General features: G+C 42.7%; 1 protein-coding gene across 2 annotated transcripts in view; it reads left to right on the forward strand.

Annotated features, from left to right (window-relative positions):
* GATA5 (GATA binding protein 5) overlaps nt 1-22007 on the forward strand; it is a 101013-nt gene that overhangs the window by 49532 nt on the left and 29474 nt on the right. For both annotated transcript variants that reach the window (XM_085619750.1, XM_085619751.1), the window contains exon 3: nt 5375-5544. In XM_085619750.1, the coding sequence (XP_085475876.1) occupies nt 5375-5544 (170 nt within the window). The remainder of the gene's footprint in view (nt 1-5374; nt 5545-22007) is intronic.

Genomic DNA, 22007 nt, shown 5'->3' on the forward strand with positions numbered 1-22007 from the left:
GCGGGGCATTAGCTGCTCGTAGGAGGTGGGTGCAGGGCCTGCCGCAGGCCATACTTGGCGGGGGGCTTGGCATAGTAACATATGGGAACAAAATATTACATTACGTTAACAAAACCACTAGAAATTCATTGAAGAAAACAAAGGTTAATGTGACACTAGAGTTAGGTATGTTACTAATATCCTACTTTGCATTAAAATAACTCTTAAATTAACTGAAAAAAAACAAAGGTTAAAGAGACCTTATAGTTCGGTGAAAATGCCAGTTTAAATGTAACATTTTAAATTTAGAGAAACACTGAAATTCACTAGTTATTTCAAGTAACTATAACTCACGCCATCGCCATGCCCTGCTAATGACCTCACATATTAAATCACTCATGACACCTCCTATGACATCATTGATAACATAACTGATGACATTTGAAATGACATTGATGACAACACTGTGCATGGCGGGGGTGATGTGGATGGGACTTTTTCTTGTTAAGATTTGTGAAGATCCACCAAACGGTGCTAAAGTTATTAGCAAATCAAAAAAATATTTTTCCATATTAAAGGTAGCCTTGAGTATTTGAAAATTCTGCATCACAGAAAATTAATTGTGCATAAGGTAACAGAGTGAGCATCCCCTGACTTGATATATTATGGGGCTTATTACGTCGGTTTCAATTCCGACCGGCGGATTATGAATCCGCCGGTCGGAATTGAAACCGACCGGTCATTCCGGCTGGCTTCTGACGGGAGCCCGTCGGTGAGTTGGAGGCTGGCCCATAATCCCAAAGGACGGCCTTTCCAGCCTTGGGATTACGATGCATGCTCTCCAGCAGGGTTTCCATGCCAGCCTTTCCAACATGGAAACTCTGTCGGAAAGCGTGTTTGGATGCCCCTGGCAGGGCCCCCTTGTGTGCGCTTCCTCTGGTTGGGGGCCAAGGGGGCATCAATGCTCCCATTTCCCTATTGGAGCATGTACTACTGCTGGATTACGGCGGTAACACGTGCTCCCATAGGGAAATGTTGGAATGCGACCAAACAGTGTTCGGTCGCGTCCATAGACTATAGAGGGACTTAAACTGGTCTAGCAAATGCAAGATCCACGTATAAGACCATATGATCCACCGGCCTTGGTCCAGAAGGCAATCATAAGTTCCACGTCCTGAACCCAAAGCTAAGACCATATGATCCACCGGCTCTGGTTCAGAGGGCAATCATAAGTTCCACGTCCTGAACCCAAAGCGCCATGGGCTCAGCAAAAGTCCATGACCTGTCACCCCTGACGTAAGACGGCTGCCACTCAGAATCATCGTGAAGTGTCTGGCAGGCCCAGATTCTGCGGCCAGTGTACTCTCCAGGAGCCACCTTTTGTGATACCGGTGCTGAGCGGCGTCCCTGCACATATAGCTGGTTGTTTACCGCCAATGTGGCCCCTGGTATTAGCAGTCACTCATATTAGCAAGCATGCTCACCAAATGGGATGCGACAAGAAGTGTAATGGGGGAGTTATGGTGTTTTACGTTCTCGTCGTAGAGTACAGCATATGTAACCATTTGGGAGGGTTAGTGTTTGCGAGGGTGTAAACTAATATATTGCATGTGAATATTTCATGCTACAGCAGCAGCTACAGTCACATGGCCTTTTATTCCAAGCCACAGCGTACCCCAGGCAAACGATGGGCACGATTATAAGTTTGACTCCTTCCACAACAAACAATAGACCATCAGACTAATGTTTCCTTCGACGAATGGCCAAAGAGTTCCTAGTGATGAGTGTCTACTGCCGAGATCGTTGTGTATACGAAGGCCACAGGCTCGAATCTTGGCAGGGCCGATTCAGCCTTTCGTCCTTCCAAGGTCGATGAGAGTAATGTTCCGTTGGGTAAAAAACGCTCCATTATTGAAGGGCTGACAGACACTTGAGCTTAGGGGAGCGCTTCATAAATATTAGTTATTGATACATGTGTGTAATTTTCAATTTCTGCATGCCACTGTGATCCTAGAAAGGGGACATACGCGGAGGGTTTGGCTGAAAGAGCGTTTACTGGGTCCGGGGGGACGACTAGTGCAGAAGGGCCTGGGACATGGAATGATGTCATAGCGTGGGACGTGAACCCCAGCTACCCGGAAAGAGTCCTTCTGTCTGGGGTGAGGGGGTGCTCTGGAGGACAGGGGGCGGGACTTGGGACGGCTGACCCTTTCCCCTGACAGCCTGTCAGTGCGGGTCCGTGATTGATGGAGTGTGGGACCACTCCTCTCTCCCCGCTCCAAGTCCGGTATCAACCATAGACATTCCACGGCGAGCTCCCCAGCCTGCCTGTCGCCAGCAGTCAGGGCCAGCAGCCTGTGATGGAGATGGGGGTCTCCTCCAGAGCCAGCCCCCGCTCTCTTATCATCTTATAATAACACTGGCCCATGTCTTATTTTTACAGCCCTGACTGAGGAGGAGGGCAGAGCGAGAGGGGGCGGGGGACAGTATGCAACACAAACTATCCGCGCAGAGGAAATGACATCACATCCATCATCAGCAGCACCGGGGAAGTCATGAAAAACACACACTGCAAGGTTAATTCAAAAAGAAAACACCGCCGTCGCGCTCTCCGAAATGTATATTTTTGTTGATCATCCCTGTAAAAACGATGACCCTTAGAATAAGAAAGAGGAAAAGGATTTATTCTCCTGGACATAGTTTATTGTATATATATATATATATATACATATATATATACATGTATATATATATATATATATATACACACACACACACACACACACACACACACACACACACACACACATACATACATACATACATATATATACATACATACACATATTATGTATATATATATGTATATATATATATATATATATGCTGCAGAAAATGACTGCTTTTTTTACATTTTTTTTTTTTTAAAACCACAACAGAAAGAAGTCTTTCTAGTTAAAAGTCACGTTGAAAACAAAGGCTTCCGCCTGGACAGGACGGTCCCAACACACTGTCCACCAATGTCCGCCAGCCAATCTATGGGGGCACACGTAGCTGAGAAAATGACCCTCTTAAAAACCTAATGCAGTTTAGTTGAATTTGCATTATCACATAAAGTGAGCCCTGGAAGTGCTAATTTAAGCCCACTCTGCCACAGTTTTGGGCTGACGGGTGTTTTGAATACTTGAAGAGCTGCAGCAGCGCTATTTTACCGCTGTAGCCAGTGGTAAGTGGTTGCTTGTCGTAATAACTTTAAAGGCATGTGCTGCGTTTGGCTGCAATTTAGAAGCGTTTGTTGACAAATCTAAATTAAACACCAGACCATGAACACAGCGAAATAACACAACTAAAACATAACAGGGCACAACACAACAAAACAACCTAAATGTGAACACAACAGCCACAGTACAACACATTGTAATAATTCTACACAAACCAACACATCATAACCACAACAAAATGCCCCGTATGTGTCCCGTATGTGTACAAACTTTCTCGTCACAGATTCCCGCCTTCAGATAGATGCTTTGACAGTACGGTGGTAAAAGGTGTTTACATCAAGCACTGCCTTATTTACCTCCAAGGATATGAATTAGTGCTGGTTAAACAGGTTTTGTGATGAATCCCAGTTTGTCAGTGGCCTTGACCAGGGGCCTTGAGAAGCTTGACAAGCCATCATGGTAGGGTGACCAGGAGTCCTGAAAATCTGATAACAGTCCCGGTTTTCAGAGGACTGTCCAGGTGTCCCGATGCTTTCCTTAATTTTAAATACATGCCCTGGTTTTTGGGACAAAGGTCAAGTTATCCTGCAAAGGAGAATTGAAAGGTGTACTCAGGTCGGCTGCATGGGTGCTGCAGCAGAGGGGAGGCAGTGGGGAGGAGAGCAGGGGGGCTCAGGGTAGGGGTCCTGCCATAGCTAATGTTATGTTCGCATGGCTTGTAAATGTGTGGCTATATATAATGTACATGTGTGACTCTATACACACAGACACACACACACACACACGCGTCTGGCTTGTCCTGGTTACCCTACATCATGGAGGACTGAAGTTTGACTCTGACGTCCTCAGAGAGCCATCCAGTGCTAATCAGAGAGTTGGGATGATGCATTTTAAGCTGACAATTGTGCCTACACCCCATCAGCCGCTTCTAGAGCAGGGATGAAAGACGAAATAGGATTGGAAGATCAACATTTTTACTTTGAAATGCATTTATTTCTAAACAAAATGTGCAAAACCTAATATTAAAATTTACTAGGATCTATAGTTAAAACGCTTTGCTCAAACACAATAAGTTTGAAAATGTCACAGACTTAAATACGAACAGAAAATATATTACGAAACCCCACATTGCTTTCTTTTTCTTTTAGCCATTTCAATGTTTTAAAACCCTGCAGTAACTTGACTTTGGCATTTAATACCCCTTAAAATAAATTTTAAATGGATGAATTACTTTTTTCCCTCCAATCCTATCCATTTTATATAGACATATACCTGCATTTTTTGATCCAAAATTCACAATGTATTCCTTTACAGAAAGTGTTCGAATGAAACACTCGGTTACAAAAATGATAAACACAGGCTTTGAAAATTTGCAGATGCTTTTAAAATGAAGGCCCAAAATGTCCAAAATAATTCAAATGTATTAGTTGAAGCAGATAATGTCAAATGTAATGTGTAAGATATCAAAATAAATTTCTATAAATAAGATACTAACTTTCACCCTAAATCTCTCTGAAGAGGACACAGTGATTTTACATTTCTCTAAAATCCTCCACCATAAATTGTTAAATTTATCACAAATCATCTCACTTTAGGAATGAATGAAGATAATATGAAATTCTTAGAGTGTTCTTGAATAAATTATTTAAATTATGCAAAAAGAACTTTCTCTGAATACATTTTCCAAATGCAGGACACCTGGATTTCAAATGCATTTTTTGTCTGAATCATGCCGTATAAAGGATGAATGAATGAATGTTTGTTTAAATCATGCAGTGAGAGCCCTATCTAACATAAAGTGTCCCCCCCATGTGTGTGTAGGAGAGCGGCCCAGTTCACGCGTGAGATCTCCCCAAGGTCCCCCCATTCTCTCACATGGTTAGTGTCCCTCCTAACGCGTATTCGTTCTGATCGCCTCCTTCAGCTACAACAGACAGACCTTCTCTCTTTTCAGGCATGTCCCGACTGACTACCTTCTTGGTCTCTGGCAGAAACTGACCATGCTTCAGGTGTGTCACTTTTTCCTCAGCCTCTAGGGCAGGGAGTGAAGATGCCTATGGTACTGCCGCTAGAGCATCTCTTCACCCCCTGTCCATCACACGAAAGGCATGTAGATCCCATAGTTTAGAGAGGGATGCTTCTTGCCTCTAACCACCAGCTTTTGTCCCCTGCAGAGTACCTGGAGGAGTTTCCCGGGGAAGGCCGGGAGTGCGTGAACTGTGGGGCGATGTCAACTCCACTGTGGCGGCGAGATGGCACCGGGCACTACCTGTGTAACGCCTGTGGTCTCTACCACAAGATGAATGGTATCAACCGACCCCTCATCAAGCCTCAGAAGAGACTGGTAAGACCACCCCCCTTTCTACTTGAATTTGTCAATTTACACCCAGACCCCACCACCTCCACTATCCCTCCATGGCTGCAGGTTTTACTCCACATCTTGTGCCCTTCACTTAAGAGTCAGCAGTATTTTCAGAATTTCTTTTAGGTTTGTTACATCAGAGACGTTTTAAGGCATGGGCAAAGTGGGCTCTGGACCAGGAGCCTTTCGGGGGGGGGCCCCTGATAAAGTCAGCTGTTCTACAGAATCTTGCCCGGATGACCTTGAATAATTCTTCAACAGATTGTTTCAAATAATGTTTCTCTTTAATTTATTTTTGATGTGAGTGATGTGTGAAAGTCTGTTACAGACATTTTGCAGCGAAATGTTGTGTTTATGTCTTCTGCAACATCCATACATAAAGTTTCCTTTAGATAACAGGACCTCATATATGAGAAATAAGAGGGTGTCACAGATTATATTTGCAGCAATATTAGTGAGCTGCTGCTGAGTGACTATATTGAAAACACACATCACTGTCCATGAATATTTGATGTAACAACTTTAGAATTTGGACGAGTGTGCTTGTGCACTGTCAATGACCAGGCCAAAGAGGGCATGTAAGAGGTGAAACTGGATCATAAATTCAAAACTGTTCTGAACCGGGGCCCCCAAAATACAATCGTCCCGGGCCCCCAAAATCCTTAAGATGTCCCTGTGTTACATGCCAACAGAATGGCCAAACAATCATACATATAAACCACAACACCCGATAAGACATTTTACAAAACAATACAACAAATTTTCCTTACACATATTAATATATACCGTCCCAAACGCTATTTGAAGAACAATTTATCCAAACAAACAGAACCTACAAATGTTCCACATTCTCTGACATAAAATAAACTCTTCATATTTAATTATATACATCAACAAATTATTAAATGTTGGAATTTTGGTTTTCCTTAACTTTGGGGGCAGTCTCTATGCATGCTCCTGAATCAAGGAGCTACACAAATTAATCTAAATAAGAGTTTGTACGGCAGGTAAACAGAGAGCATTTGGCGTTTCCCGTTCATGAATGTTTATTCAGACCCCTGTAACTTCTGCTAGATGAGCTACCCCAACCTCAATAGCATCTATCGCCTAACCTCCCGCCATTAAAGAGATAGTAGATATTTCAGTGACATGTAGTTCCATGTACATGATCTATCACACAAGCCCAAATCTGCTTTTAAATTTGCATTTCGTGTCATCAATTTAATATAGGGCTTCCAGCCTCACAATCTTCAAACAATTCACCAACAATTGATCACTGTTATCCCCCAACCGAAATGAATCCAGAATTCAGACCCTGGTTAACACCAATAAAAATAGTACTTCTTCTTCAAGCAACTTTTTTTGTATAGAATATCTCAATATGCCTTCATTAGCCAGGTCACCTTAATGGAAGTGTGTTAGAAACCTCTCAAAGAAGGTATATCTAATATTTGTCATTCCTAACTCTGACCTTAACTTAAGGGTTTAAATTCTAGTACAGTGGGAGAGCCAGTTTTTCCAAATTGTTGTTTCTGTTATTACAGTTGTCTTCAGGTACCTCTTAAACATAATCTCAAGGCCACAAATAAATTGGCTTACAAGCTTTGCTTCATATGAATGTTTCCAAGGTTTCTGCAAAGGTTCTCCTAGATGGAATATCCCCTTTACAGAGAGCTCCAGCTACCATCTTAGCATGAGCAACCACCCCTTACCTCTGTCCTTCAAAGACAGATTACTTGCAGATGTAACCAATAAATGAGTATAAATATGACATGAAATTCCAAATCCCTTCAAGCTGGCCTCTATGATTATTTTCCTGCAGCTACGGTCTACAGTTTACAGCTTCTGCCGCTATCGTCACCATACACTGACTGTCCGTCTGTATAACAAATGTCACCTATTCCCTTCCAGCAGCAACCACTGAATCCCTGGAGACCCCCTTTAAAGATCCCATTGCACAATATGAGCTCGTCCTACCACACGTGGACCCAATTTACACAAGGAGATCCTCCAGGTGTAGCACAAGTGTTCACCAGTAATTCCACACCTCTTCACAATATTGTAAACAACTTCCCTCCCTTATCCAACAGTATTGCAACGGTCCCTTTGAGAACTGTCTGAACACTGACTGCCCCGTCTCAAGATATTACTGTGCTCCAATGTCCACTTCCTAACCCACCACACACTGACTTTCATCTCTAATTTCCCATTGACCATTAAACTCCTGTTTACACCTAACCATGACTTGGTTAGGCTCTTGCTGACGCCACTGTACATAAGCTCCAGTAACAACTTCAATTATACACTTCACCCCCATGGGTTGTCTTTCTTCTGACATCACTGTACAAGGTTCACCTTCATCCAAACTCTACAGTGCACCAGCTGCAGTCTACCCAAGTCCTCACTGTACATCAGCTACACCATTCCGGACCACACTGTACACAAGCATCCTTCTTACCTAACCCGTGGTACCCCAGTCGCTCCATTTACAGTAAATTTCACTCTGGTTGACCTCCTCCCTACTTAACAGCACATGGGCCGCCACCCTCCACATCACCACGGTATGCTATCCAGCCTCTTCATTGAAATTACCTCTTCAACCATTATCTTGTTGCTTATACATCATCTACCATTACATCACTAGTCTATAAATGACAACAAACAATCTTGATGAAATGAAATACCAGCATTTGTAAAGCGCACGGCTACCTCCTGAGAGGTGTACCGGCGCTGACGACCGTCGGGAAGATTAAGCGAGCTATTGCCCAGAGTCACAAGGTGCTGGGCTAAACTGTCGCCGGTGCCGGGGATTGAACCGTGAGCCTCCGTGTTCCGGAGTCAGCCACCCTGGCCACTGCACTACACCTCTTCCGATCAATATTAGTATGTTAACTTAATTTTGCTCTTAACCTTAGCAATGGTAGCTGTCATTATTTCAGTATTAAGTTAATTACATTCAATGTGAAAAATAAGGAACACTTACTCTAACCCTAACATAGCCAATATTAAATATTCTATTTTATTACATACTTTAAACTAGTTTGAATAAAATGCTTACCTCAACCAAACGCTAACCATAACTCTAGCCAATATTACATATTTAATTATAGGAATTACATCAAATTCAATTAAACATAATTATATTGAAAGATAAGAATCAGATACAATAACTCTAATGCAGACGCTAGTCGATGTTAGATATTTAAATATATTATTTGAAATAAATTACAAAAATATAGAACCTTTAATCTAAATGTAATGCTAACCCTAATATTAAATATGTATTATATATTAAAAATTAAAGTAAAATAAATTAATTAAACAATAAGGAGCTTTTATCCTACCCTTTATGGTAATTATAACCATATGTAAATATTCAAATATTTAATTATATTAGTTGAATAAAGGTAAATTAAATTAACTAATAGACAAGGTAGTAGTAACAATAAAGGTAATGTAATGGCAAACTAGATCATTGTAATCATGAGGTAAATGTGACAAGTAAATGTTTGTTAAAGGTAATGTGGATGAGGTAAAGTCATGCCCACACGCGACTGATTCCACTGTAAGTGAAAGTTTGGAAAACTGATGTGAAATTTGGTGCAAACTTCTAAGCTGACCTTTGGCACTGCTTTTTGGGCATGAAATACATCCTCACATCTATTATTGGACACAAGGGCACATCCTGCTCTTAAAAAATAGCACAAGAAAACACAAGCACAGTAACCAACAGCGCTTGCATTCTGTCATTCGCATTGTTCCTGTGCAATTGTGTTACATATTTACTGCAAATAGCAAATATTTATACAACGTGGTGTAATAGCATAATTTTGGAGATATCATAGAACAAGAGTAATATAAAATTAGTGAAATTACGCAAGATTACACCAGCATAACGTAAATTTCCCTTGAGCATTCTGTACACCTAATTCTACTATAGCACTCTGAGATGCAGCCTTTCGCATGCTAAGTTGTGCCAAAAACTAAATATATGGAAAAATTACCAGTTGAATCTTTAAATGTACCGCCATTTTTAGTTGAAGAGTTGTATTCAGATAAAAATTACTTTAAAGCAAAATGTTCAGTTTTCAAACTGAATTCAGTCGGCGGAAGTAATTTTTGGCTCTGTTTCTTTACTTGTGTATTTGAGGTCTTTTCTTTATCACCATTGCTGTCATACTGCGGTCACTTCTGTGGGCTTTATGCACAATAATCAGAAAGACTGAACACTGAGACCTTCACGGAAGGTCATGGTAAGAATAAATGGCTTACATTAAAGAAGATAGGCCATCATTACGATGGCCATCATTTCAGGCATGGGACCATCCCACAAGGTTGGTGGGTCTGACTGGTCATTTACAATACGACCGATGTGCAGGCACTCATAAACATGTCTGTTTCTATTGCGTCTTGTGCTGCAGCCCGTGAAAGGACAGCAGCACAAGACGCAATAGAACAGGGGATGTTTGCACCATGTGGTTCCTGCCATACGGTGCATGGATGTTTAGGAGGGCACCACAAGTGCCCCCCCTGACCCCAAAGCGAAGGCCCACAGGGGACAGGGGCCCTGCGAGGAGCCCCCAAAGTCCTTTTACGACTGCCTTTCCATGGCGGTCAGAGCACCATGTACAGGCAGAGGGGAAAGGGACATCATAATCCCTATGGCGGTGCCTCCACGGGGGACCACCCCATTGTAGGGATTAGGCTCCTGAACGCCTCCCCAACTGGCTCCTTGAGCCTGTCGGAGGCTGCGGTCTTTCCCCTCGCCTGATGATCTCCGACTACCAGTATCCAAATTCAACGGTCGGACCGCAGCCTTAGATGTCGGATGGACTGTCACCAACAGCTTGTCGGTGGCGATCCACAAGACATCATAATTAGGCCCATAGTCCAAGGAGATGAAGCCGTAGTTCTTTGGAGGTTAGTTTTTGATGGGGATATTATTATCACAGCTCAGATTGTTTCTTGGTGACACTGTGTTGTAGACCATAGGCAGGTGGAGTTCTGCCATCCAAATTAGTTGTCCCTATATTTATTCACTAGCTTTCTTGTACAGATGGTTTGACTCTGCTCCAATGACTGGCTGAGCTTCTCTCTGAGCCAGGTCCCTCGTTTAAATGTTCACTGTTTCTGATAGAGGCTCTATGTGTTGGTAAACTGTGATTCCACATTAGAATATAGTAAGGGCAAGCTTTTGCACCTAGTCTCAACTTTACTTATTCGTCAATCCTTTGTGCAGGGTCAAAATACTTGGAAATCAATTCTGGGTTCCACTGCCACAAAGAGCTGTAGGTTGAAAGGCCCCTTTTGTTCCACCTGAGAGCCAGTAGGGTGGTTTGGTTCTTTAATCCATGGAATATGTTGATGAGTTGCTAAGCTTGTATTTAAAAATTCCAGTCATATCACAACAAGTTCTTTAGTTAATGTTTCTTCTGAAGCAGTGCCAGGAAATAGCATGGGTCTGTAACATGCACAGCTAAATTTCATTGAAACTGCTTTGTTAGGGACAAATGATGCATAACAACATGGAGTGGTCAGTCGTAAGGAAGATTCACAAGAGGGAAAGGTTATAGTTAGATGATGGAAGGGGACGGGTGTTGTTGTTTGTTTATTGGGACACACTCCAACTTCTTTAAGGAAATTCCCAAAAGTTTTATAACATGCATGTTCAGTTTAGCTAGAACTAAGTTAAAAGTCCAAATTGGTGGAGTAAGAGAGGTTGACTGTGTGTGTGCAGGAACTTAAATCATCTCATTTTCACAGGATAGGTGGTAGAACAAAAAGGTGTTTTTGTGGAACAATATTTGTGCTCAGACAAAAATGTTTGCTTATCTTTACCTTTTTCAATTTCATGACTGTTATTTATACCACTGTCATAAGTTAGCCATGACATAAATTAAACCCCATTTTTATTCAATGTCAAAAGTAACTCTTTGTTGTCAATACTATCTTTCTATATTTCAAACTTAAGACATTCTTAAGTTAAGCCTTGCCCAGTTTTGTGAATTGCATAGTGAGGGATAATCTAAGAACTGACATAGATATAACTTAATATTGTTGTTAGTTACACAACTTTTGTCATTCACTCTAATCTCTTTTATGCTTTAAGTGGTATATGTTACTGATCATAGGATAGGGTTCTGTGTTTTGAGAGCACTTTGGATGTAGCAAACAAACCACCTGTTTGACAGCTTCAAATCTCTAGTATCAAAACCTGACTTTCATCGTGCTCAGCACATTCTCTTTTGATAGACAATGTACGCTATCAAAGACAACAGTGCTTAGAATCAAATGATTGAAAAGAAATACACTTCAAGGTCTTATGCTCTTCAAAATGAAACCTAAAGTATTAAATAATACAGGTGTCACATATGATTCAATTTGAAGGAGATATTTCAAAAACAATTTTCATATGTATTTTTAAATATCAGCATTTGAGAAACAGATAAATTCACTTTTGTTGCATCCATAAAGCAAACTTAAGATAACCTGCTCATACACAAATTAGGTAAAATCACCTTTCAAACACTTTGATAATGTTATCCCAAATGCCATTTACTTTCTTAATTTGATCTAAAATTTAATATTGGACTATATTAAAATATATTATAATCCTTACCAATATGTTTTGCATTATATTTATGGTTTAAGTTGCAGTCTTGTCCTAGTAAGATTAAAAAAACGTACCTAAACTTCCATAAGAAGTGGGGTTTGCTTTTTTAATATTAATTTCTTGTTAACATTTTTCTAACCAACACTTGGAAATCGTATGGTTGCTGGAGGGAGATGGGGGTTAGGACTTTAAATGGGAGATTTTTCTAATTAAATATTCAGTTTTTCTTGTCTGTGACCATACATCTCCATTATAAATTGTCAAATTCAATTCCGACCAACAAAAAAGGGAGATAGACAAATTTACTAAAATAGGTTTAATTTATGACTCCTGAACGTTATGTCTGTTTCTGTACTTAAGGTGCACCTTGTGATGGTATTTGCTAACCTTCCCTATTTTCTGTAGCAGTCACACCTGGTCCTTATTGGTTGTCAATAAACATATTGATAATGTATTCATGTATTTCGCTATTTTTATAAACCACCAACTAGACTTGGAGTGGCTACCTGAGCATTTTGCATCTGATGTGGGGGTGAAAAACAGTAACAAAAGTTACAAGGGTAACACATGGGATATCCAATACAAATACAGTGTCAGATTGACAAAGAGTGCAATTATATGAGCAGTGGCGGCTCCGCCACTAAGGCGGAGGAACGTCGCCCACTGCTTTTCAGCTGTGTAAATTAGGAAAAATAAAATGATAATAACATGATGTTATTATCATGTTATTTTTCCCTGCTGAGGCAGGTTTACAGGGCGGGCTGCACTGCTCACAGAGGAGCAGAGGGAGGAGTGGTGGGCACGCTGCAAGTGCACATGACAGTTTGGCTGGCCGTCTTGGGCTGGCCAAACAGTCATGCGCACTTTGCATATTCTCCACCCAGGCTGCATTATAGCCTGGGTGGAAAACATGCACAGGCTCCCACTGCCTGACTGAGCGCCGAACGACGTTGCTCAGTCCAATCACAAAGCTGAATTGCAGTGTTGTGATTGGCTTAGGGGAGCTTGTATGCTTCCTGCTTCCGTACTGGCCCAGAGAAATGTGGAGAGATGACGGAGGAGAGGCGCAGTTAGGTAGGTGTATTTGTTTCTTCTTTCTCCCCCCAGCCCCGCTACCCCTGATCCATTCCAGCCGCCGCTGTATATGAAAATAGAATACAAGCTTATTATTAGTGGAAGTGCAAATGAGTCAACAAGATACTGACATCTGGGGGCGGTGAGGGATCTGAAACATCAATATAAATAGTACCAAAAGGTTTTTGATAGTAGCTAAAGCCACTGAAAAAGGTTAAATGGCTTTTTAAATACATCACAAGTAGTATTGGTTCTAATCACTGGGAAGATGGAGCTACATACCTTGCCAGGGCTTCCTGGAAGGGCTTGTTTGAATGTTCTTTATCCTGGAAGGACAAACTGCTAATTTTTGAAGCATGACAGGGATTAGGCTCCTCCTGTTTGGACAAGTTGTGGTTCTGATAATACAGAGGTCTGGTATGCAAAGGTTTCATTTAATTAATATGCAGACCTGCTGGGGAGTCAATTGATCAGAACCTGTGTGATGTACTCAGATCTTACAGCTCCAGAAACAAATTTTGCAGCTGCACCACATTGAGGGATACCACCCAGTAGAGAGGAGGACCGGACTGCGGCAAAAAATAGAGCCGGGCACCAAAATAAAAGTGGCCCCCATTAACGCATCAAAAAGCGAAACGTCTCTTATATTTGCAAATCTGGGCAGTTTTGAATTTATAAAGACCCACTGTATAGGGGATTTGGAAGGTATGGGGAATTCCATGCATTTGTGCTTGCTGCAGGCAACGCTTGTGACAATGTCAGGGAAATCAATAGTAAAAGGTGACTCACTAGACCATTAAGCAGGCCCGCAAACAGCCAAAAATCCAACCCACAAACTGACCGCCAGCCCAGCCCATCAGGCACTGTCTGAGGGCCCTATGGACCCGTCCGACACATGTAAAGAGCACATTCATTCATCCTAGCTAGCACTTGACGCAGATTTTAAGTCAGAATCTTGAATGAAGTATTTTATTGCCCTAAGAAGTTTGATCTGGTATTGTTCATTTTTCGACTAGGGAGTTTCTGTGATCACAAAGATTCAGAGTTCTTCAAGCACAAATAGGAGAAATTTGGCCACAAAATTGTAATAAATACTGAATTCCAAATTTTCCATGACAACTCCTCTGTTACACCCATGAGGATTCCGACAAGTGACACTTGAGATAAAATTCAAAAGCGTGTAAATTCTGCAGAAATAATCAAGTTAGCTACTCTCATTCATTTGGCTTACACAGGCTTTTTACATTTTTGTAAGGAAGGTTTTAACTTGTGCAAACGTAAATTACTCATATTTACATGTGCAAAGAGTCTTTTTTTATATTTCAATTCTTTATTACATTTTTAAAAATAGTTAGCAAACAATGATCAATAATCACTTATCTGCACAAAAATCTAAAAAGGCAAAGATACAATATGAAAAATAGGCATGAATAACACAAAAAAAGAAAGTAAGATAGGATAAGAAAACAAAAATCCCGCAGTAACATACAAAAATGATAAGTTGAGATTCAAATCAGAAAATGTCCTTGACAAAAAGAACGTAAAGTTCATACGATAATGAGCTATGTGTAATTAGCATATTCAATTATTACGAATAAAGAGCATCAGAAAAGGAAATGGTACAAATACCCTCAGAATGGACCACTGGAAAATACCACTTCTGGAGCGTAAACCGAATGTCAGCTTGTTACAGTGCGGCTGTCGCGCGTCATCTGAGAAAAATATTAATAAGAAATAAAAATGCTCTCTGTCAAAACCCAGCTCACCAGAGAAATGTATTCAAAGCACACATGCCTTTCATCTCCACATTTGTATACACTTGAAATAGCCCAGCTTTTCTTCTTTATTCTCAAACATGCTGCTAGATTTTGATGAAAAAACTTTATTGCATAATCTGGTGCCTGTTACAAGTTCTCTTTCAGCCAAAACCGACAGAAGGGTTGCCAGGTTGTCTGATCCAGGAGTCCTCTGAAGAAACCTTTATTTACTAAAACATTTTTTAATTTTTTTTTTATTGGCAACAGCAATGATTTCGCAAATGATAATGCAAATATTTTCTTTAAAATGTAATGTTTGCAGCCGCAATACTCGCCATTTTGGCCCCAAACTATTATGCTTATGGTCCATGTTGTTAAAGAATTAATTAATGAATGTCTTCATTGTGGATTAAAAAGAGAGAGAGGATAATTAACTGGTTACCATGTACTAAACCCAATATTGCCATTAAGGGGTTCTGATGACAACATCAAGGCCAAGGGTGAATAGTTTGTAAATATCACAAGAACATTAAGGTATATAGGACTTTATTACATGTCACTCATTATGTTTTTTTTACGGTTTGTGTGGGACGTTAGCTTGAAAATTATTCACACAAAAAGTGGGTAAAGTACGTTGCCTCACTTTAGTTGTCTGCAATAAATACTTTTAATTTTGTAGTTAGGAATGCAGAATTTTAGAAAACAACACATTCCTTTAAAAAGCGCATTCTTTTCTGTGGAAGGGAGGGGTGGGAGAAGGTGCTTTCTACAAGGTTCAGCTAACAATGGGCGCTAATTGGAATCAGAATGTTCAGGTTTTATCTTTATTTAACAGAATGTTGATAAAACAATTTACAATTGTTTGAGAAAATGCAATTGTGTGATTCTCAGACTGCTCCATTCACTTTAATTATGGATTCTGTGCACTTGCCGCGAAATTACTTTATAAAGTTGCTTCATTCTCAAGTGGATCAAAATAATACTACCAGGGAAGGTGCAACATAATGCTGCACAATTTGCCTTTTCTTTTGCATAAGTTAGCTAACCTGCCTAATAAATTGGCCTCCACTACTACCTAATCCTTCTGCCCCTTCCAATGGTAATGCTTTGCTGAGTGGTGTATCCACCCACCGCCTTTTATGTTGAAACCTGATTTTCAAAGGCATCCATGACATATTTTGCATATTTCCACGTCCCAGTGAACTATGGGACATATTAGCAAGACCGGCGATAAAATTATTGCCGTTTTAGCGACAGGAAACTGCCGCTAAAACGGCGATAATGGGCTTGATAATATGCGTTATAGAATTCCAATAGAAGCCCAGGTTAGATGTCCTGCACATCTAACCTGGGCTTTTCTATAACGCATATTAGCAAGCCCATTATCGCTGTGTTAGCTAATTTTGTCGCCGGTCTTGCTAATATGCCCCAATGGGTTTTATATCACTCCCTTTTTTAGCAAAAAAAGCCCGCCCCTTCAGTGCATGAAAGCTGTGCTCAGAAGGGACTAGCAGTCAGCCGCGTCGGTAGTAGGAGTAACTGCAGGGCGGTGACGTGGGGAGGGGGAGGGGCAGGGTGGGGGGCAGTAAACTATGGATTACGGAGGTTTACAGGTAAGTTAACATATAAATTAATAAAACGAATTTCGTTGCGTGCACTGCATCGCATTTGGGGATGCAGTGCACGCAACGAAATTCGTTTTATTAATTTATATGTTAAATTACCTGTAAACCTCCGTAATCCATAGTTTACTACCCCCACCCTCCCCCTGCCCACGTCACCGCCCTGCAGTTACTCCTACTACCGACCGCGGCTGCTAGCCATCCATGGTGGCTTGGAAATGGAGCCTGGTCATAGGCAGGATCCTGAGGCCAACCTCCGCTGCACTTACCAGAGGGCGTGCCCAGCTGCGATTGGTCGCTTGCAGGGTGATGAGTGCAGCGCGTGACCAAAGTCCAACTCCTGCAGCCCATCACTCCTGTCTGCTGCCAGAGCCCTTGAGTAGCTGTTCTTGCTTTCATAGTATATCATCAAACCACTCCAGAAATTCACTCAAAGAAAACAGTGTCAAAGGAAAGTTATGATTTATTCTGCTAAAAAGATAATTTTGTATGTATGTATTATGAATGTGTGTTTTAAAAAAGAATCTGGAATTCCATTAAAAAAGTTCAAGTGCAACTTTGGTCACAACAAACAAACAGATATACCGCACAATAAAGCTATTTTTTTAATTCACACACACACACACACTCACTTACTTTTTTCCCACTTGAAAAAAATCAAACGTTAAAGTGACGCTATATTTAGGTGTTGGAATAAATAACAAACATTGGCATAGCTAATAGGTCTCGCCTTTGGGACCTTATAAGGGTTTAGCCAACGCTATTGGCTTTGCCAATGTCTTTAAGCTATGTTATGGAGCATATATAACCAAGAAAACATTATGTTCAACTGAACGACCCTATTAAAATAAGAATGAACATAAACAAATGTCTTCAAGTATTTTGGTCCTTGCAAGGCTGGCTACTTTTTCTTGCCTGTTCTAATGCTTGTCTGTTATAGCTATTTTTTGTTATGGGGGACATAAACAAGGGTAGAGTGGAGGTTGGGAAATAGTACCTAAATTACAACACGAGCAGTGGACGGACACTAGGGAAGAATCAACAGATACCAGATTCCAAGGGTAGACTGAGGTGGTGGTGTGCTGGTGCGGAGGTGATCCTCAGGTGATGCTGAGTGATACTGAGGTAGTGCTGAATGATGTTGAGTGATTCTGTGGTGCTGAGTCATGCTGAGGTGGTGGTGGTGGTGCACTGAGGAGGAGGTGGTGCTGTGCTGATACTGAGTTGGTGCTGTAGTGGTGCTGAGGTGTAGCTGTGCTGATTCCGAGGTGGTGCTGCACTGGTGCTGAGGTGGTGCTGTGCTGATGCTCTGCTGGTGCTCATGTGGTGCTGCACTGGTGCTGAGTGATGCTGAGTTAGTGTTGCACTGGTGCTGAGGTAATGCTGCACTGGTGCTGCGGTGGTGCTGAAGTGGTGCTGCACTGGTGCTGAGTTGCTGCTGAGGTGGTGCTGCACTGCACTGTTGCTGAGGTGGTGCTGCACTGATGCTGTGGTGGGACTGCACTGGTGCTGAGTTGGTGATGCGCTGGTGGTGATGGTACACTGATGCGGAGGTGGTGCTGTCCTGATGCTGAGGTGGTACTGTGGTGGTGTGGAGTGATGTTGAGGAGGTGATACACTGGTGCTGAGGTAGTGCAGAGTGATGCGGTGGTCATGCTGAGTGATGCTCTACTGGTGCTGAGTGATGCTCTGCTGGTGCTGAGCGATGCTGAGGTGGTGGTGCTGCACTGGGACTCGGGTGATGCTGACCTGGTGCTCAGGTGGTGCTGAGTTGGGGCTGCACTGGTGGTGGTGCACTGATGCAGAGGTAGTGCTGCGCTGATGTTGAGATGTTGCTATGCTGATGTTAAGGTGGTGCAACACTGGTGCTGGGATGGTGCTGAGGTGGTGCTGTGCTGATGCTGAGTTGGTACTGCACTGGTGGTGGTGCACTGATGAGGAGGTGGTGCTGTGCTGATGCTGAGATCATGCTGTGCTGATGCTGAGGTGGTGCTGTGGTGGTGCTCAGTGATACTGAGGTGGTGTTGAGGGATGCTGAGGTGGTACTGAATGATGCTGAAGGGTGCTGAGTCAAGCTGAGGTGGTGGTGCTGCGCGGGTACTCAGGTGCGGCTGGGTGATTCTGAATTGCTGCTGAAGTGGTGATGCACTGGTACCAAGGTGGGGCTGCGCTTGTAGTGGTGCACTGATGCGGAAGTGGTTCTGTGCTGATGCTGAGACGGTGCTGTGCTGATGTTGAGGTGATGCTGTGCTGGTGCTCAGGTGGTGCTGTGCTGGTGCTGAGGTGGTGCACTGGTGCTGAGGTGGTGCTGCACTGGTGGTGATGCACTGATGCGCAGGTGGTGCTGTGCTGATATTCAGGTGATGCTGTGCTTGAGCTGAGGTGGTGCTGCATTGGTGCTGAGTAGGTGCTGCGCTGATGCGGTGCTGTGCTCATGCTGAGGTGGTGCTGCGCTGATGCTTTGGTGTTACTCAGGTGGTGCTGTGCTGGTGCTAAGGTGATGCTGCACTGTTACGGAGGTTGTTCTGCACTAATGCTGAAGTGACACTGCGTTGGTGCTGAGTTGCTGCTGCGGAGTTGCTGCTGAGGTGGTGCTGAGGTGGTCCTGCGCTGATGCTGTGGTGGGCTGCACTGGTGCTGAGTTGGTGCTGAGGTGATGCTGCACTGGTATTTAGGTGGTGCTGCACTAATGCTGAAGTGATTCTGTGTTGGTGCTGAGTTGCTGCTATGGTAATGCTGAGTGATACTGAGGTGGTGCTGAGGGATGCTGAGGTGGTGCTGAGTGATACTGAGGTGGTGCTGACTCATGCTGAGGTGGTGGTGCTGTGCTGGTGCTCAGGTGGTGCTGGGTGATGCAGAGTTGGTGCTGTGCTGAGATGCTGCTGCGCTGATGTTGAGATGGTGCTGCGCAGATGCTGAAGAGGTGCTGCGTTGGTGCTGAATTGCTGCTGAAGTGGTGATGTACTGGTGCTGAGGTGGGGCTGCGCTGGTAGTGGTGCAGTGATGCAGAAGTGGTACTGTGCTGATGCTGAGATGGTGCTGTGCTGATGTTGAGGTGATGCTGTGCTGGTGCTGAGGTGATGCTGTGCTGGTGCTGAGGTGGTGCACTGCTGCTGAGGTGGTGCTGCAATGGTGGTGGTACACTGATGCAGAGGTGGTGCTGTGCTGGTGCTGAGATGATGTGCTGATGTTGAGGTGATGCTGTGCTTGAGCTGAGGTGGTGCTGCATTGGTGCTGAGGTGGTGCTGTACTAATACGGTGCTGTCCTTATCCTGAGGTGGTGCTGCACTGATGCTGAGCTCGTGCTGAGTTATGCTAAAGTGGTGCTGAGGTGGTGCTCAGGTAGTGCTAAGTGATGCTGAGGTTGTTCTGAGTGATGCTGAGTTGCTGCTGTGCTGGTGCTAAGGTTATGCTGCACTGGTATGGACGTGGTGCTGCACTAATGTTGCACTGGTACTGCGTTGGTGCTTAGTTGCTGCTGAAGAGTTGCTGCTGAGGTGGTGCTGAGGCGGTGATGTGCTTATGCTGGGATGGTGCTAAGGTGGTGTTGAGTGTTGCTGTGGTGGTGCTCAGGTAGTGCTGTGCTGATGTTGTGGTGGTGCTCAGGTGCTGCTAAGTGATGCTCAGTTAGTGCTGCGGTGGTGCTGCTGAAGTGATGTTGAGTGACGCTGACTGTTGCTGAAGTGGTGCTGCTCTGATGCTGAGGTGGTGCTGCGGTGGTGAGGTGGTGTTGCTCTGTCTACTTGCCGGATATATTGTTAAGTAACCTCACATTACATGCCACATTCGGAGAGCACAAGGAGGCATCTCTCGATATTGGTTGTATTACACCAACAATTGAAACCCAAAAGAAAGCATCAAAAGTTGAAAGTGCGCAGCTTAAAGCTTCTTCCATTTTCATAAAATGGAGTAACAATAGCATGTTTACCTCTTAAATAGTATCAAAATAATCATGTTGTCAAAAGCGCTATGTAAATAGGTTGATCCTACTGTCGGCCGTCTTCTTAAACCACACTTCCAATAAGTAAGTATATTATTTTACGTTTGGACATTTGAGCTAATGAAACCAGAAAAGGATGAAAAATAACATAGGCTCCTGCTGAAAAAGCACCGGTGAAACCAAAGACAGTGGAAAACAAGATAATGACATGATTTGCAGCCCTTGGCTGAGCGCTTTCAGAATACCAAAACAATTACAGGCAAAAGAAAAAGTAGTGTGCCGAAACTAACTTATATTACTGATAGTGAAGTGATCCATGTGACAGGGCCAGTCTCCAGGGCGTGACCAAAACAGCAAAAGGAGGGGCAAATGTACTCTATCCGCCAACAAAATCGATGGAATTTCGAAAGGCATAGGAAGGAACCAATCCAAATGGATGGGTGTGCTGAAATGCCATACAGTAGATGCAGCATGTCTCTTGAGGCAGTGCACGTGCTGCCCAGGTGAGACCTAAAAAGTAATGGGTTAACTGAACTAACTATAATGCACATTGCCATGGAATGCTTATGACTTCACATATTACATCACTACTAGTGTATTAAATAACATTATTGATGACTTGACTGATAACATCTCAAAACTCAAGCGTCACATGTGGTGTTTGGCTGCAAGAGGCGAGATTCGATTAGCGCTTAGCTGCAGTCCCACCGTAAACGGCACAACACCATGCACAGCAGTAGTTGGCTGCTTGTGGATGGTGGATTGTGGGGCGCAGGTTGTGGAGACAAGGCTCTGTGACCAAACCCGGTGCACATGACCTTCAGCCTTGCACTGTGGGTGTTGGCTGTTGCAGAGGGTTTGCCAAGGGCCGGCAAAAGCTGTGCTCAACTGTGGTTGGAACCTATGGCAACTCTTGGATGTTGTATGGATGTTATATATCGTCACAAAAAATAGCTGAGAAAAAACAAAGTAAATATATGCTTAGGGTTGGTAATAACAGCTCAATATATGGATTTAAGGAAATTTGAGAAATTCTCTGAAAAAGCACAGTTAAAGTGCAGTAATAGTTACAGATTAAAAACAATGTTGACAAGATTTGGTTAGAACTACAATCCATAACTCGCACAACAGCCATGCACAGCATACATTGCACACCAACTGCAATGCTTATAACCTTCAATATTTACACCGATAAAGAGCAACACCTAAAAACTAAATGTAATTAAACAACAACACATAATCAAATAAATTAAAGACAATACATTCTCTCAATGTGGTAAGGGGTAATGTGATATGTAATGTCATCTGTAAGGTGATTTGTAACATTTGTAATTGCATCTCTTTCATTATGGATGAGGTCTTAATTAGGCCCAGGTGAAATTTAAATGACATTCGCATAATTACCATATTTTTAGGAATTTTGTGTTACGTGAAATTCC

The sequence above is a fragment of the Triturus cristatus genome, chromosome 7 (genome assembly GCF_964204655.1).
Source record: "Triturus cristatus chromosome 7, aTriCri1.1, whole genome shotgun sequence".
Taxonomy (NCBI): domain Eukaryota; kingdom Metazoa; phylum Chordata; class Amphibia; order Caudata; family Salamandridae; genus Triturus; species Triturus cristatus.